Raw genomic sequence first — 18,578 nt, forward strand, 5'->3', positions numbered from 1 at the left:
CCCTTCCCACCCAAACCACCCCTTCCCCAGGTACTTTCCCCTGCAACCGCAGGAGATGCAACACCTGTCCCTATACCTCCACCCTCGACAGTCCAAGGACCACGACAGTCTAATCAGGTGAGACAGAGGTTAATTTACACCTCCTCCAAACTCACCTACTTATCCGCTGTTCCAGGTGTGGACTCCTGTATATCGGCGAGACCAAGCGCAAGCTCAGTCCACCTGAACCTACCTGATCTCTCAGTTGCTGGACACTTTAACTCCCCCTCCCATTCCCACACTGACTTTTCTGTCCTGGGCCTCCTCCAATGTCAGAGTGAGGCACAGTGCAAATTGGAGGGCAGCACCTCATATTTCGCTTGGGCAGCTTACACCCCAGCGGTATGAACATTGAGTTCTTAAACTTCAAGTAACCTTTGCTTTCCCTCTCTCCTTCCCTCCCCCTTCCCAGTTTTCCAACCAGTCTTACTGTCTCCGACTACATTTTATCTCTATTTGTTTTGTTGTTAACTTCTCCCAGCTAACAATGACCTATTCTACATTTTCCTTGATTTCCTCGATTCCCTTTGACCTGTTTTCACACCTTCACACTTTCTTATCTATCTACCTCCGTCCTCCCTTACATCAGTCTGCGGAAGGTCTCGATCTGAAACGTCACCCATTCCTTCTCTACAGAGATGCTACCTGTCCCGTGATTATCTAGTGTGTATCAAGGGTTATGGGGAGATGGCAGGAAAGTGGGGTTGAGAGGGAAAGATAAATCAGCCATAATTGAATGGTGGAGTAGACTCAATGGGCCAAATGGTCCACCTTCTGCTCAAATGAGCCTCATTCTGGAACCCAAATACGTGGCATTAATGTCTGTACAGCATATGAAAATTCTTTTTTCACGATTGTGCATAAGAATTGTAGATCTGCTCCAATACACCATGACTAAAATACATTATCATTTACTCACCGTACAGTCAAGGCCAAGCTCATCGACATCATCATAGTCCAAAATACCTCTCAGATATCTGGAAACAACCAAGAAGGGAAGGAAAAACAATTAGTAAATTCAGAGGACCTAAGCTGTTGGGAGAGGTTGGGCAGGATAGGACTTTGTTCCTTGAAGCGCAGGAGGCCGAGGGGTGATCTTATAGAGGTGTATAAGATCATGAGAAGAATAGATATGGTGAATGCACAGGGTCTATTACCCAGGGTAGGCGAATCAACATCAAAGGAGATAGGTTTAAGGTGAGAGGGAAAAGATTTAATAAGAACTAGACTAAGTGGGACCCGTTGGGTCCCATGTTCACACGGGAGGGCTGGTCCCCCAACGCAGTATGCGTACTGTGGGCTGAAGGGACTGGTTAGTATGCACATTGTGGGCCAAATGGATTCTTGGGACGGCAGCTCAGTCACTCAAGCCTGATGTGCTGGCAGCTCACTAACGGCTGGTGGGCTAACAGTTGACTCACGGCCATTCTTTGAAATTCCATTTCAAGCAGGGTGTAAGGCAACCAAATTCAAGTGCACTTTCCTACCATTTTAAGCAGGGTGCAAAGCCACCAAATTCAAGTGCAGTTTCTTACCACTTCAAGCAGGATGTAAGGCCACCAAATTCAGGTGCAGTTTCATACCACTTCAAGCAGGGTGCAGGGCCACCAAACTAAAGTGCTGTTTCCTGCCGTTTCAAGCAGGGTGCAAGGCCACCAAATTCAAATGCACTTTCATGTCATTTCAAGCAGGGTGCAAGGCCACCAAATTCAAGTGCAGTTTCATACCACTTCAAGCAGGGTGCAAGGCCACCAAATTCTAGTGCAGTTTCATGCCATTTCAAGCAGGGTGCAAGGCCACCACATTCAAATGCAGTTTCATACCATTTCAAGCAGGGTGAAACCACCATAAAACCACCATAAAACCACACAAAACACCACACTCACAGTTCAGTAGACATTCAGTGTGTTCAGTTGATTCACAGCTCAGACAGTCGTGACCACTCTCTCGCCCATCTTGCAGAGAATGAGCCACACCCACACTTATGGGTTTTATAATCCCTCCCCCTCCAACTGGAAGGGGTGTGGCCTTCATGGCATGATTGACAGGAGAGAGATTCTCAAAAGATTTTTTTTCACACTAACACTTTAATTTTGATGAGAAGAATCCTCTGCACCTGAAGAGTGGTGAGGAACTGAGTAAGATGGCAAAAAAATCACAGCTGCAAGTGGTAGCGTTTTATTTAAAATCAATATTCGTGCAAACAGGAAATTGTCAAGTTTCCACCAACAGCCATTTTTTTTTGCCGTGCAGCCTTTCAAAGCAGTTACCACCACCAACAGCCTTTTTGTTTTGCCGTGCAGCCTTTCAAAGCAGTTACAACCACCAACAGCCATTTTATTTGCAGTGCAGCCTTTAAAGGAGTTACCACCACCAACAGCCATTTTTTGCAGTGCAGCATTTCAAAGCAGTTATCACCACCAACAACAGCCATTTTTTTTTGGCAGTGCAGCCTTTCAAAGCAGTTACCACCACAAACAACAGCCTTTTTTTTTTTGCCGTACAGCCTTTCAAAGCAGTTACCACAACCAACAACAGCCATTTTTTTTGCAGTGCAGCCTTTCAAAGCAGTTATCACCACCAACTACAGCCATTCTTTTTGCAGTGCAGCCTTTCGAAGCAGTTACCACCATCGACAACAGCCTTATTTTTTTGCAGTGCAGCCTTTGTAGCATGTTACCACCACCAATAACAGCCATTTGTTAGGTAGTGCAGCCTTTCAAAGGAGTTACCACCACCAACAGCCGTTTTTTTTTGCAGTGCAGCCTTTCAAAGAAGTTACCACCACAAACAACGGCCATTTTTTCCCCCAGTGCAGCCATTTAAAAGCAGTTACCACCACCGACAACAGCCATTTTTTTTGTTGCAGTGCAGCCTTTTAAAAGCAGTTACCACCACCAACAGCCATTTTTTTTGCAGTGCAGCCTTTCAAAGAAGTTACCACCACCAACAGCCATTTTATTTGCAGTGCAGCCCATCAAAGCAGTTACCATCACCAATAGCCATTTTTTTTTGCAGTGCAGCCTTTTAAAGCAGTTACCACCACCAACAACAGCCATTTTTTTTCCAGTGCAGCCTTTCAAAGAAGTTACCACCACCAACAGCCATTTTTTTGCAGTGCAGCCTTTCAAAGCAGTTACCTCCACCAACAACAGCCATTGTTTTTTTACAGTGCAGCCTTTCAAAGCACTTAGAACCACCAACAACAGCCAGTTTTTTTTGCAGTGCAGCAGCCTTTCAAAGTAGTTACCACCACCAACAACAACGGCCATTATTTTTTGCAGTGCACCCTTTTAAAAGCAGTTGCCTCCACCAACAACAGCCTTTTTTTTGCAGTGCAGCCTTTCAAAGCAGATACCACCACCAACCGCCATTTTTTTTGCAGTGCAGCCTTTCATAGCAGTTACCACCACCAACAACAGCCATTTTTTGCAGTGCAGCCATTTAAAAGCAGTTACCACCACCAATAGCCATTTTTTGCAGTGCAGCCAGTCAAAGCAGTTACCACCACCAACTGCCATTTTATTTTTGCAGTACAGCCTTTCAAAGCAGTTACCACCAACAACAGCCATTTTTTTTTTGCAGTGTAGCCTTTCAAAGCAGTTACCACCACCAACAATGGCCATTTTTGTTTGCAGTGCAGCCATTTAAAAGCGGTTACCACCACCAACAGCCATTTTTCCCCCAGTGCAGCCATTTAAAAGCAGTTATCACCACCACCAGCCATTTTATTTTTTGCAGTGCATCCTTTCAAAGTAGTTACCACCACAACAACAGCCAATAGACACTTTTTGCAAGCATTTTAGAAACAATAGACACTTTTTGCAAGCATTTTTGAACCAATAAACACTATTTACAAGCATTTTAGAACCAAAAAGAGACACTTTTTGCAAGCATTTTAGAATCAAATAGAGACACTTTTTGCAAGCATTTTAGAACCACATTAAGGGCACTCACAGTTGAGTAGACATGGCTTCCTGAGTGAGGCACACCACTTCCTGATTTTATAGTCCCTCCCCCTCCCTCCAGCAGGGGCAGCAGAGAGAATGGCGATTAAAAAAACCCCATTAATATATCTCTGATTTTTCATCGATGGGAAAAATCCTCTGGTCCATGAAGGCGGAGGGGGTCTCTGAGCGAGGTGTCCAAAAATGACGGCCGTAGGTGGCGGCGTTCTCTCGAAAATTGCAGCACAGTGAGGCAAAAGCGGTCAAGATCAGACTTTTAGTAATATAGATATGCGAGGCAAGTTTTTTCACACAGTGGTTGGTGGCGGGTGTATGGTACAAGCTGCCAGAGGAGATTGTTGAGGCACGTACTATGGCAAAATCTAAAAGACAGTAGGAGAGTTACATGGATAGGAAACGTAGAGAGGGGAAATGGGCTAAATGCGGGCAATTGGAACTAGTTTAGTTGGGACATCTTGGTTGGCATGGACGAGTTGGGTCAAAGGGTCTGTTTCCCTGGTGTATGACAATGACTATATTACACAAATTGGAAATTCCACTGGAACTGTAGAAGTAGAGTCTAGATTAGTTCAGTTTATTATTATCACGTGTACTGAGATACAATGGAAATAATTTTGTTGTGTGCTGTCCAGTCAAAGAAAAGACTATACATGTTTACAATCAAGCTGTCCACATTGCACAGATACAAGATAAAGGGTACAACATTAGTGTGAGATAAGGTCCAATACAACATAGTTCAAAGGTCTCCAATGAGGTAGATGGGAGGTTAGGACTGCCCTCTAGCTGATGAGAGAGAGGTTCAGTTGCCTGATAACAGCTGGGAAGAAACTGTCCCTGAATCTGGAGGTGTGCAACTTCAAACATCTGTACTCCTTGCCTGATGGGAGAGGGGAGAAGAGGGAGTGAGCAGAACTCAAGTTTACAAGTGCTGGAGTTGCTCAGTGGGTCAGGTAGTATCTCTGGAGAACATGGATGCATATTTCCTCCACTGATGCTGTGACTGAGTCGTAGCTGGACACCACTGAGACAGTGAACTTTAGCCCAACTATAATGACTTGCGTTTGAGAGAGAGAGACAAGGATTTGGTGAGCATGCCGCATGGATTACAATGCATACTCTCAGAGAGTTATTTTGGGCAGGGGATGGAAGTGGATGCAGAGTCGGTGATTCCGACACGTAAAATCTGACTTGCGTAAGAGTTCATACAACATAACTCTTACACAAGTCAGGCAGTGCCTGTGCAAATACCCACTGATATAAGAACACTAGACTAAGTGGGACCCGTTGGGTCCCATGTTCACATGGGAGGGCTGGTCACCCAACGCAATATTCCACCTCTCCACCAATTCCAATATTGGTGGCCAGTGGGGGGGGGGGGCTTTCTGGAACGCTGGTGTGGGTTCTTGGGGTGGCAGCTCAGTCCCTCAAGCTTGATGTGCTGGCAGTTCACTCACGGCTGGTGGGCTGGCAGTGACTCATGGCTATTCCTTGAAATTCCATTTCAAGCAGGGTTCAAGGCCACCAAATTCGAAACCATTTTCCTACCATTTCAAGCAGAGTGCAAGGCCACCAAATTCAGTACAGTTTCATACCACTTCAAGCAGGGTTCAAGGCCGCCAAATTCAAGTGCAGTTTCATACCACTTTCAGCAGGGTGCAAGGCCGCCAAATTCAAGTGCAGTTTCATTCCACTTCAAGCAGGGTGCAAGGCCACCAAATTCAAGTGTAGTTTCATTCCATTTCAAGCAGGGTGCAAGGACACCAGATTAAATGCAGCTTCATACCATTTCATGCAGGGTGCAACGCCACCACATTCAAATGCAGTTTCATATCATTTCATGCATGATGCAAGGCCACCACATTCAAATGCAGTTTCATACCATTTCAAGCAGGGTGAAACCACCATAAAACCACACAAAACACCAAACTCACAGTTCAGTAGACATTCAGTGTGTTCAGTCGATTCACAGCTCAGACAGTTGTAATCTTTCCCTCCCCCATCATGCAGAGACTGAGCGACACCCACACTTCCGGGTTTTATATCCCCTCCCCCTCACACCGGAAAAGGTGTGGCCTTCATGGCGTGATTGACAGGCGAGAGATTCTCAACATTTTTTAAACACTAATAACACATTTACTTTTCATTGATGGGAAGAATCCTCTGCACCTGCTGAGCGGAGGGGGACTGAGTAAGATGGCCAAAAATCACAGCCGTAAGTGGTAGCGTTTTATTTAAAATCAACATCAAGTGCAAACAGGAAGTTACCCAAATCACCCAAACCCACCATTTGCAGTAGTGCCTTTTTAACTTCAAGCCAAAGCACTCAAACCACCATTTGCAGTAGTGCCTTTTAACTTCAAGCCAAAGCACCCAAACCACCATTTGCAGTAGTGCCTTTTAACTTCAAGCCAAAGCACCCAAACCACCATTTACAGTAGTGCCTTTTTACTTCAACCCAAACCCCCCAAACAACCATTTGCAGGCAGTGCCTTTTAACTTCAAACCAACCATATTTTCATTTTCAAACCACATAAGGGGACTCACAGTTGAGTAGACATGTGTTCAGTGTTATTCAGAGCTCAGAGAGACATGGCCCTCTGGCTTCCTCCATCTTGCTGAAACTGAGTGAGGCACACCACCTCCTGGTTTTATACTCCCTCCCCCTCCCTCCAGCAGGGGCAGCAGAGAGAATGGTGATTTTTTTAAAACATTAATATCTCTCTGATTTTTCATCGATGGGAAAAATACTCTGGTCCAGGAAGGCGGATGTGGGCTCTGAGCGAGGTGGCCAATAATGACGGCTGTAGGTGGCGGCATTCTCTACGATATCACACCACAGTGGGCCAAAAGCGGTCAAGATCAAACTTTTAGTAATATAGATAGATACCTGTAGGAATCAGGATCCATTTCTGATAGATTCTTCAGAGATGGCTTGCTCATCAGTAGCTTCATAAACAGTGCGAGTGGAAAGGGGATATGAATCACACACTTGTTGTACACAACAAGACCACACAATCTTCCAAGCAGGAAGTAGTTCTTCATGGGGACTTTGACCTAAAATGAAGAAACAAAACACATAACAGTTGATCACCAATGACACAACGTGGAAAATAGAAACATAGAAAATAGATGCAGGAGTAGGCCATTCGGCCCTTCGAGCCTGCACCGCCATTCAATATGATCATGGCTGATCATCCAACTCAGTATCCTGCACCTGCCTTCTCTCCATACCCCCTGATCCCTTCAGCCACAAGGGCCACATCTAACTCCCTCTTAAATATAGCCAATGAACTGGCCTCAACTACCTTCTGTGGCAGAGAATTCCAGAGATTCACCACCCTCTGTGTGAAAAATGTTTTTCTCATCTCGGTCCTAAAGGATTTCCCCTTTATCCTTAAACTGTGACCCCTTGTCCTGGACTTCCCCAACATCGGGAATAATCTTCCTGCATCTAGCCTGTCCTACCCCTTAAGAATTTCGTAAGTTTCTATAACATTCCCCCTCAATCTTCTAAATTCTAGCGAGTACAAGCCAAGTCTATCCTGTCTTTCTTCATATGAAAGTCCTGACATCTCAGGAATCAGTCTGGTGAACCTTCTCTGTACTCCCTCTATGGCAAGAATGTCTTTCCTCAGATTTGGAGACTAAAACTGTACGCAATACTCCAGGTGTGGACTCACCAATACCCTGTACAACTGCAGTAGAACCTCCCTGCTCCTATACTCAAATCCTTTTGCTATGAATGCTAACATACCATTCGCTTTCTTCACTGCCTGCTGCACCTGCGTGCCTACTTTCAGTGACTGGTGTACCATGACACCCTGGTCTCATTGCAGCTCCCCTTTTCCTAATTGGCCACCATTTAGATAAAAGTCTACTTTCCTGTTTTTGCCACCAAATGTGAATAACCTCACATTTATCCACATTATACTACATCTGCCATGCATTTGCCCACTCACCCAGCCTATCCAAGTCACCTTGCAGCCTCCTAGCATCCTCCTCACAGCTAACACTGCCCCCCAGCTTCGTGTCATCCGTAAACTTGGAGATGTTGCATTCAATTCCCTCGTCCAAATCATTAATATATATTGTAAATAGCTGGGGTCCCAGCACTAAGCCGTGCGGTACCCCATTAGTCACTGCCTGCCATTCTGAAAAGGACCCGTTTACTCCTACTCTTTGCTACCTGTTTGCCAGCCAGTTCTCTATCCACATCAATACTGAACCCCCAATACCGTGTGCTTTAAGTTTGTATACTAATCTCTTATGTGGGACCTTGTCGAAAGCCTTCTGAAAGTCCAGATATAACACATCCACTGGTTCTCCCTTATCCACTCTACTAGTTACATCCTCGAGAAATTCTATAAGATTCGTCAGACATGATTTACCTTTCGTAAATCCATGCTGACTTTGTCCAATGATTTCACCACTTTCCAAATGTGCTGCTATCCCATCTTTAATAACTGACTCTAGCAGTTTCCCCGCTACCGATGTTAGACTAACTGGTCTGTAATTCCCCGTTTTCACTCTCCCTCCATTTTTAAAAAGTGGGGTTACATTAGCTACCCTCCAATCCTCAGGAACTATTCCAGAATCTAAAGAGTTTTGAAAAATTCTCACGAATGCATCCACTATTTCTGGGGCTACTTCCTTAAGTGCTCTGGGATGCAGCCTATCCGGCCCTGGGGATTTATCGGCCTTTAATCCATTCAATTTACCTAACACCACTTCCCGGCTAACCTGGATTTTACTCAGTTCCTCCATCTCATTTGACCCGCGATCCCCTGCTATTTCTGGCAGTTTATTTATGTCTTCCTTAGTGAAGACGAAACCAAAGTAGTTATTCAATTGGTCTGCCATGTCCTTGTTCCCCATGATCAATTCACCTGTTTCTGACTGCAAGGGACCTACATTTGTTTTAACTAATCTATTTCTCTTCACATATCTATAAAAACTTTTGCAGTCAGTTTTTATGTTCCCTGCAGTTTTCTTTCATAATCTATTTTCCCTTTCCTAATTAAGCCCTTTGTCCGCCTCTGTTGGGCTCTGAATTTCTTCCTGTCAGTGTGGGCAAGTTGGGCCGAAGGGCCTGTTTCCACGCTATATGACTATGCTGCACGATGCTCAGTTTTTGACTTCCAACTTCTGATGAGGTGCCGTTTGTGTCAGCAATCCCCATTCGAAAATCAAAATGATCAGGTTGCTATGCCTTCAATCTTCAGACTCTGTGACTCCATGTGAAGTCATCTAGGGAATGGTGTTAGTGAGTAGCGCCATAGACAAAGACAATATATTTTTACAAGGTTTGGGTCTAAGTTTAGAGATACAGTGTGGAAACAGGCCCTTTCGCCCACCGAGTCCGCGCCGACCCGCGATTAACCATACACTGAGGACAATTTTATACAGAAGCCAATTAACTGACAAACCTCCAAGTCTTTGGAATGTGGGAGGAAACTGGATCACCCGGAGAAAACCCACAGGGTCATAGGGAGAACGTACAAACATCATACAGACGCGAGTCTCTGGCCCTGTGAGGCAACAACTCTACTGCTCAGCCACTGCGTTGCCCAGTTTCTTGTGAATCCATGATTTAATCTGGTTGACAGTTTAGAAACAACACAGGAGTTGTGGAGGTGTTGGCAATGTGATCTAATGGAATGTAATACGATCTGTGATGGTACTGAGGAGAAATTGTTGTTTGTGTAAGATCGATCAGTGTGAACTGTTGCACTTTTACTTCATAAATGAACGTACTCACCTGAGAAGGAAACCAAATAGTTCTGAAATTCTGAAAATAAATAAACATCTTTGAATCTGGCTGCACCAGCTCTTGAAAAACAAATTTGAAGAATTCATTTCTCATAGCTCTCGGATCGAGGACACGCTCCCCTTTAAATGTCACCTGCAGAAATGATACAAATGCACGTGTAGAAAAATGGTTACAAAGACACTTTAGTTTAGTTCAATTTAATTTAGTTTAGAGATAGAGCATGGAGAAACAGGCCCTTCGGCCCACCGAGTCCATGCTGACCAGCGATTACCCCATCCACTAACACTATCCCACACACACGATGGACAATTTACAATTTTTACCGAAGCCAATTAGCCTACAGACCTGTACATCTTTGGAGTGTGGGAGAAAACCGTAGCACCCGGAGAAAACCCACACAGGTCACGGGGAGAACGTACGAACTCCATACAGACAGCCAACGATGACAACAATCTTATGACAACATTGAACTGGTGTGAACAGGTGATCGATGGTTGGCGTAGACTCGATGGGCCGAAGGGCCTGTTTCCATCCTGTATCTCTGAACTAATATGAAGGGTGTTTCGCCTAAAAAAATATTTCTCTCTCTCTCAAGGATGCTGCTTGATTTCCTTAGTAGTTTGTCAGCAGTCACCTGATAGGTTGCCTTTTACTGACACAACAGTTAAAATGTATTCAAATTCTGATGGTGTCTCTAGGGGATGTGAATTCATAGTTAATGATTTCTAGTTGTGATTGATTGATTGAAAGATACAGAATGGAAACATATCTTTCGGCCCACTGAGTCCATGTCAACCATCAATCACCCGTTCACTAGTTTAATGTTAGTCCACTTTCTTATCCACTCCCTACACATTAGGGACATTTCTTCAGAGACCAATTAACCTACAAACCCTCCTTCTGAAGAAGGGATCCAACCCAAAATATCCATGGGTTTAACGGAGCAAAATCTTAGTCTTTGCGATGTGGGAAGAAACTGGAGCACCCAGAGGAAATCCACACGGTCACACGGAGAATATACAAACTCCTCATGGACAGCACCCAAAGTTAGGATCGAATCTGGGTCTCTGGCGCTGTGAAGCAGCAACTCTTTGCCAACTGTGTTTTTGTTCAGTAACATAACAATGCTGGTGGTTCAGCCAAAACAATTCATGATTTTTAATGTATTAAAAGGAAATTTTTTACCCTAAGTTCTTTATGTAGATCAGCCTTCGCCACCTTACTCAATTTTTCAAATGTATCAGCAACTAAGTTTTGGCGATCAAACATCAACTCGAGCACGAGACTTTTGGGTGGTTCTGGGCTTCCTGCCAGCAAGTTGCGGAATGTGAAGCGAAGAGTATCCAAAACTTTCGTCTGAGCAGCAGAGGTGGAAAAAGAGATAGATAGCACACATTTTCATAACATTAAATAAAGCATTGAGCATACTGATACTTAAACTACAACCATTAATCCATGCAACTAAAGGGATTAAAAACATTAAGGGCAGGAACTGATGGTAAATGATCGAGAAGTGACGTACTTCATTGTCATTACTGGATCCTCCACTTTTATATACATACTAGGCCGAGTGCAGACCCGTCTGCTCCCCCAACGCAGCTGTTCCCTACCCGTAGCCCCCACGGGAGACGTGGTCCTCCAACTCGAACATAAGATTTCAGCACTCAACAGTGCGGCTGTTTTTAAATGCCATCTTTGAGGCGAGAGGCGGGCGCCAGCAGCCGTTAGGGTCGCTGGCCAGCAGGAGGCGACGAAATGAATGAGTGGGGGGGGGGGGGGCGCGGGGGGCAGAAGGATTTTATTAAAAATGTGTACATAAACACGACAAAATTTAATCAGGAGTGGATACTTGGAATGAAAAGTGAAATCTCTACGGCTGGCACCCACGAGTCAGGCAGAAGCACACAGAAAAACGCGCGCACACACACACACACACAGTTTTAATATAATATAGATTAGTGACTTAGAACTGGACCTTCAACGCAGAAACCTATGTATGGATTGTGTAGGAGCGAATTGCAGATGCTGGTTTACACCATTGATAGACACAAAATACTGGAGTAACTCAGCGGGTCAGGCAGCATTTCTGGAGAAAAGAAAGACGTGACGTTTCAGAAGAATGGTCTCGACCTTGGTCGGAGCGAACTCGATGGGCTGAAGGGCCTGTTTCCAAGCTGTAAGTCTAAACTAATCTAAACTATGCCCTCTTGTCTAACATTTCCTCCCTGGGGAAAGAGGTTCTGACTGTCTATCGTATCTACGTCTCTCATAGTTTCATCCACTTCGAGCAAGATGCCCCTCAGCCTCTGAGGCTCCAGAGAAAACAATCGAAATTTGTCCAAGCATCTCCTTATAGCTTATACACTCAAATCCAGGCAGGTCTGAAGAAGAGTCTCGACCCAAAACATCACCTATTCCTTTTCTCCAGAGACGCTGCTTGACCCGCTGAGTTACTCCAGCATTCTGTGCCATTTTAGAGTAATTTGCAACAAAGCTTGCTTTCATCGGTCAGGGCATGGAGCTTAAGTCAGGAAGACATGTTACAGGTTGATAGGACTTTGGTTAAGTCGCATTTGGAGTATTTTGGGCAGTTCTAGTCATCCCATTACAGGAAGGATGTGGAGGCTTTGGAAAGGGAGCAAAAGAGGTTTGCCAGAATGCTGCCTGGATTAGAGGGCATTAGCTATAAGGAGAGGTTGGGCAGCCTTGGATTGATTTCTCTGCAGTATTGGAGGCTGAGGTGAGAACTGATATAAAAGTATGAGAGTCATAAATAGTCGACAGTTAGAATCTTATCCCCAGGGTGGAAATATCTAAGACAAGCAGACATAGTTTCAAGATGAATGGGGTAAAGGGTCTGTCCCACTGCGGCGACCTAATCCGCGAGTTCAGACGAGTTTGCCCTTGACTCATATTCGCAGCATGGTCGACACAAGGTCCTAGGAGGTCTCCTTCATGCTCGAGAGTAGTCCCCGCGTACTCGAAGCCACAGCTAGGTCGCGGCGTATTTTTCAACATGTTGAAAAATACCCTCGAGTAAAAAACGGTCGCCATGGATAAAATCGATACTTTTTTACTCGTAGGTTTAGTCGAAGTAGGTCGTAGTAGGTCGGCATGTTATTTGTAGGTAATCGAGGATAGTCTAAGGTAATCGAAGGTAGTCGGATGTAGTTGTAGATGGTCTTCAACATAGTCGAAGGAGGTCTTCAACATGACATTTTGTCAAACTCTGCTAAACTCTTCTAAACTCGCCAATTAGGTCGACAGCCCATTAAAGCTTAAAGGAGATGTGCAGGGTAAGATTTTCCACATAGATGGTGGCAAGTGCCTGGAAAGCGCTGCTAAGGTTGTTAGTGATATTTAAGAGACTTAGTGGTATTTAAGAGACTTTAATATAGGCACATGGATATGCAGGATAAGGAGGAGTATGGGTTATGCGCAGGCAGAGAAGTTTGGTTTAGCTTGGCATCATGTTCGGCACAGACACTGTGGGCTGAAGGGCCTGTTCATGTGCTGCAATGTTCCATGTCCTATGTTCTATAAACAGGAAGGAGGACAGTTGTCAGCAAGAAGATAGTCGAATGTAGTTGTAGTTATAAATTGTGTTGAGTGTTTGTTTTGTTATTTATTCTATGTTATGACTGCAGGCTAAACCATTTCGTTGCACTGAAAAGTGCAATGACAATAAAATTGAATCCAATCCAATCCATCCAATACAGTTGGTTGAAAAAGTGGATGGAATTTTAATACATTTAGATACAATATAGGATCAATAGCAAAATTCTAATGATGTGCAGGAACAAAGGGTTCACGTTTGTATGAATCATTGAAACAGGCAGGACAAGAGAATTATGATTAAAGCATTTAACATCCCGTGCTTCATAAATTGAGTCGAATAAACACTGAGGTGTGGGATGTGAAACAACGGGAAGATAGTGAGCAGTGCAGCGAGCAAGACAATGTGTGTGCACTGAGGATTTGTCACCAGGATAGGAAGGGGCAGTGTTCAGCGCAATGTGTGGCCATTGAGTGGGGCATTGATGGGATATTGCACAGGACACAGCAAGGAACATTGATGGGGCAGTGACTGGGGCAATAAAGACTGGGGTACCCCATCACCCATCTTCCTGGTTTAGGGAGATTGACGAGTGGAGAATTTTGTGGTGGTACACAACATTTGTTTCTATAACTAAATGACCCTTCACACTTCATAGGAATATAATCAATCAAAATTTGGCACTAATATTTAGGACTGGCGGCAGCACTCAGAAGGTGGTGGGTATATGAAATGAGCTGCCAGGGAAGGTATTTAAGGCAGGAACAATAACAACATATAAAAGACAACTTGGGCAAGGACATGGATAAGAAAGGTTTAGAAAGATACTAGACTAAGTCGGACCCGTTGGGTCCCAGCATCACACGGGAGGGCTGGTCAACAACGCAATATTTCACCTCTCCACCAATTCCAATATTGCTCGCCAGTGGGGGGGGGGGGGGGGGGGGGGGGGATTTCTGTTGCGCTAGTATGGGTGTTGCAGGCCGAAGGTACTGGTTTCCAGAGGGCTAGTATAGACTTTGTTTATACTAGCCGAATGGATTCTGGGGCTGGCAACGATTTTAAAAGCCACAAAGGCAAACAGTTGGGCAGCAGCCACCCGACAACCAAAATTCATTTTGTGAACACAAACTCGTTAAAAAGGCGAGGCAAACAATTGGGCAGCAGCCACCCGACAACCAAAATTCATTTTGTGAACACAAACTCGTTAAAAAGGCGAGGCAAACAATTGGGCAGCAGTCACCTTACAGCCGCATCGAGAGGACTCACCGTGGAGTAGACGTGCGTTCAGTGTTTTTCGCAGCTCAGAGAGCCGTGACCCTCCCGCTTCCTGGGTCTGGCAGAGACTGAGTGAGGGACTACACTTCCGGGTTATATAGTCCCACCCCCCTGCCGCCAGCGGGGGCAGCAGAGAGAATGGGGAATTGTTTTAAAACATTAATATTTCTCTGATTTTTCATCGATGGGAAAAATACTCCGGTTCCGGAAGGCGGAGGGGGGCTCTGAGCGAGGTGACCAAAAATGACGGCCGTAGGTGGTGGCATTCTCTCGGAAATCACACCACAGCGAGCCAAAAGCGGTCAAGATCAGACTTTTAGTAATATAGATAGACCAAATGTGAGCAAATGGGACTAGCTTAGATGCACATTTTGTTGGTCATGGATGTGTTGGGCCAAACGGCCTGTTTGCATGCGGTATAACTATGACTGTACTAGTGCTGATGGCCATAATCTTGGACAAAGAGATAGGTTTTGAGGAGCATCTTTGAGGAAGACACCGAGGCAGAGAATCTTAAATCACTTCAAAATCATAGATTTTGCGCCATACCCATCGCCCCAAACGTTCTACAGAAGATGCCATCTCTACTACGCTGCACACAGTACTCACTCATCTGGAAAACAAAAACACCTACGCCAGAATCCTGTACATTGACTTCAGCTCAGCCTTTAACACCATCATCCCACAGAGACTTGTGGGGAAACTAACCCTGCTGGGCCTCAACACCTCCCTGTGTCACTGGATCCTGGACTTTCTGACAGAGAGACCGCAGTCAGTCCGTGTTGGCAAGAACACCTCAGGCTCGATCACGCTGAGCCTGAGGTGTTGTTCACACTGCTCACACATGACTGTGCTGCTAGATTCAGGGACAACAGGATTATAAAATTCGCAGATGACACCACAGTGGCGGGACTCATCAGTGGAGAGGATGAAACAATGTACAGGGAGGAAGTGAAACAACTAGTGGACTGGTGCGGCAACAACAATTAAGAATTAAATGTAGACAAAACAATGGAGATGATTGTCGACTTCAGGAGGTCGCAGCCCAAACACACACCCCTCAACATCAGTGGCACCACGGTGGAGAGCATAAAGTTCCTCGGAGTGCAGATCACAGACAGTCTCACCTGGTCCAGGAACATCACTGGGATTGTCAAACGGGCCCATCAGCGACTGCACTACCTGAGGAAACTCAAACAGGCCTCACTTCCCACCAACATCCTCAGGACTTTTTACAGGGGCACGGTGGAGTCTGTACTCACGTACTGCATGAACACGTGGTACTCCAACTGTAACTGCTCAGACAGGAAGACTCTGCAGAGGGTAGTGAGGGGAGCAGAGAGGATCATTGGCGTCTTGCTACCCTCGGTACAACTGTTCCAGAGCCGCTGCCTGAAAAAAGCACTGAGCATAGCAAAGGACAGACTGCACCCACTCCACACACATCTAGATCTCCTGCCATCAGGAAAGAGATACCGCAGCATCAAAGCCTGGACAACCAGACTGCTAAACATCTTCCTTCAACAGGCTGTGAGGCTGCTAAACAGTCACTCCACCTGATTCTGCTGATTTTGCAATGACAATTTAATAACTGGCACAGAGTAATAACTCTGGCACTGGCTCAGGCCACTTAAATCAGCTGCCCTGGACATTTTATGACTGTTTTTTGGGGGTTTTTTTGTTTTGTTTTGTTACTTGTATTTTAATGTTGCTTTTTTTACCTGCACTTTTAAAAACTATTCGTACTGTTTTTATCAGGAACTGGATTGTTTTTTATTTATGCGTGTGAAATGTTTAAGTTTTTATGTGCGATGCTCCGGTATTCCCTGGGAAACGTCTTCTCATTTTGCACTGTACAATTGTTGCTTTGCATGATGACAATAAAAGGATGATAATGATGATGATAATGATAATGATAAAATTCTTTACCTCTCTCCTCATATGTGAATCAATGTAAATCATCCGAACCTTGGCAGATAGATCAAGGGTGAATGGATACGAGAGAAAAAACTGTGCAATTTCAGGCTTTTCCAGGTGATTGCCATGTAAGGTAAAAAAAAAGCAGAAGTATTATTGTAATATTCACAGATGGCACTTCCCTGCAAACTAGTAGAAAGCCATTTGGCCCATTGAACGTGTGCTGTGAGGGAGATGCTGTCAGATAGGTCTTAATGGAGAGTCCATGCCATCTCTGAACAATCCCATCAAACCCATTTCCCTGTAAATGATCCCTCCTCACGTGCCTGTCAACTGCCAGCATTAGGGGCACTTGACAGTGTTTGACTGACCTGTGAACCAGCATGTTTTTTGGATGTGGGAAGAAACTGGAGTGCCTGGTGGAAACCCACATGCTCCCAGGGAGACCTTGCGAACTGCACCCCGAATGCACCAGAGGTCAGGATCAAACTTGGGCTGCTTCAGGCTTCTGTGGCCACTGCCCAATAGTATCAGTCAGAAGAAGGCATGAGTTTGCCTCTTCTCATAAGGGCAAACATTTCAGTATCTTAAGTTGCAGGAACAACTACTTTCCTGCAACTATCCGGTTCTTGAACTGACCCACATAGCCCTAATCCCATCTTGAAAAGAGAACACTTTGGAACACCTCTTGCACCACTATGGACTTTCTTCTAATAATGTTTTTTTTTGCATGACTTGTCTTTTTAGTCTTGTTTAAGAAAGAACTACAGATGCTGGAAAAATTGAAGGCAGACAAAAATGCTGGAGAAACTCAGCGGGTGAGGCAGCATCTTTGGAGCGAAGGAATGGGCGACGTTTTGGGTGAAGAAGGGTCTCGACCCGAAACGTTGTCTATTCCTTCACTCCATAGATGCTGCCTCACCCGTTGAGTTTCTCCAGCATTTTTGTCTACCTTGTGTTTCTAATTTTCTTTCTAAGAGAAATGTTATGTGTATTATATGCACATTGTGTTTTTGTGGGTTGATCCGAGTTTATGTGCCTATGTTACCGCTCCGAGCAAGATTTTTTATTGCACCTGTACCTCACCGCACTCGTGTGCATGACAAATAAAGCATCAAACGTAAGACGGCAGCATGATAGTACCACAGCGCAGCGGCAGAGAAATTGCCGGCAATAACTATGAAGCAAGCACAAACTTCAGTCTTAATTCAGGGACTGGCAGATCAGCGGATGTTGTTCGAAACTTACCAGTGGGTTTCCTACAAGTGGAAACAGGCCGTCAAGACTGATGTAGAATTTGCTCACTGGAATGCCATATTCTGACTTGCTATTTGCCTAAGGTGAAATACAGACAAAAAGAAAAATTGTGACACCTGTTTTATGCTTTAGCTGGTGTCTAAAATTATACACCTCTGCTCTATTTAGGGACGGCACAGTGGTAGTTGCACCCTTACAGTGCCAGAGACTCACCTTCGATCCCAAATCCTGTGTGTACAAGTTTTTACATTTCCTGTGGGTGCTCCAGTTTCCTCCCACACTCCAAAGACGTGCAGCTTTGTAGGTTAATTGGCTTCGGTACAGATTCTAAATTGCCCCTAGTGTTTAGGACAGGGCTAGTGTATCGGGGTGATCGCTGGTCGGTGCAGACTTGGTGGGCTGAAGGGCCTGTTTCCGCATTGTATCTCTAAAGTCTAAAGTTTTGCTCTATTTATAACCATTTTGTATGACTTACTTCATAAACCAACTCCAGTACGTCCAGAACCTCTTTTAGAACAATTGGACATTGGTGAAACTGGAGCTGCTGGTCCCGCAGTAGCAATAAATTAAGCTCTTTAATCCGGTTGCTCAACAGAGTCCTAATCATCTGGACAAGTACATTCAGGTTGGATGATTTCAGGGTCGACCAGTATTTTCCTAATGGTTAAAAAAAAAACACATAATTGGCTACTCTCAAATTAATAAGGCAAGGAATATTCACGGAATATGTATACAATAATTATTATTAATATCATTGACAGGAACATCCTTCTCTACCATTCCTGCAAGAGTT

General features: G+C 44.7%; 1 protein-coding gene across 1 annotated transcript in view; it reads right to left on the bottom strand.

The window, feature by feature from the left end:
• The window catches only part of LOC116974098 (probable E3 ubiquitin-protein ligase HERC4), a 40,962-nt gene that overhangs the window by 9,091 nt on the left and 13,293 nt on the right, over positions 1–18,578 (bottom strand). Inside the window, exons 6-12 of the mRNA XM_033022238.1 lie at positions 18,261–18,442; positions 17,777–17,863; positions 16,541–16,636; positions 10,963–11,133; positions 9,766–9,909; positions 6,895–7,061; positions 959–1,016 (exon numbers count right to left, since the gene is read on the bottom strand). Coding sequence (XP_032878129.1) covers positions 959–1,016; positions 6,895–7,061; positions 9,766–9,909; positions 10,963–11,133; positions 16,541–16,636; positions 17,777–17,863; positions 18,261–18,442 — 905 coding nt within the window. The remainder of the gene's footprint in view (positions 1–958; positions 1,017–6,894; positions 7,062–9,765; positions 9,910–10,962; positions 11,134–16,540; positions 16,637–17,776; positions 17,864–18,260; positions 18,443–18,578) is intronic.

The sequence above is a fragment of the Amblyraja radiata genome, chromosome 1 (genome assembly GCF_010909765.2).
Source record: "Amblyraja radiata isolate CabotCenter1 chromosome 1, sAmbRad1.1.pri, whole genome shotgun sequence".
NCBI lineage: Eukaryota > Metazoa > Chordata > Chondrichthyes > Rajiformes > Rajidae > Amblyraja > Amblyraja radiata.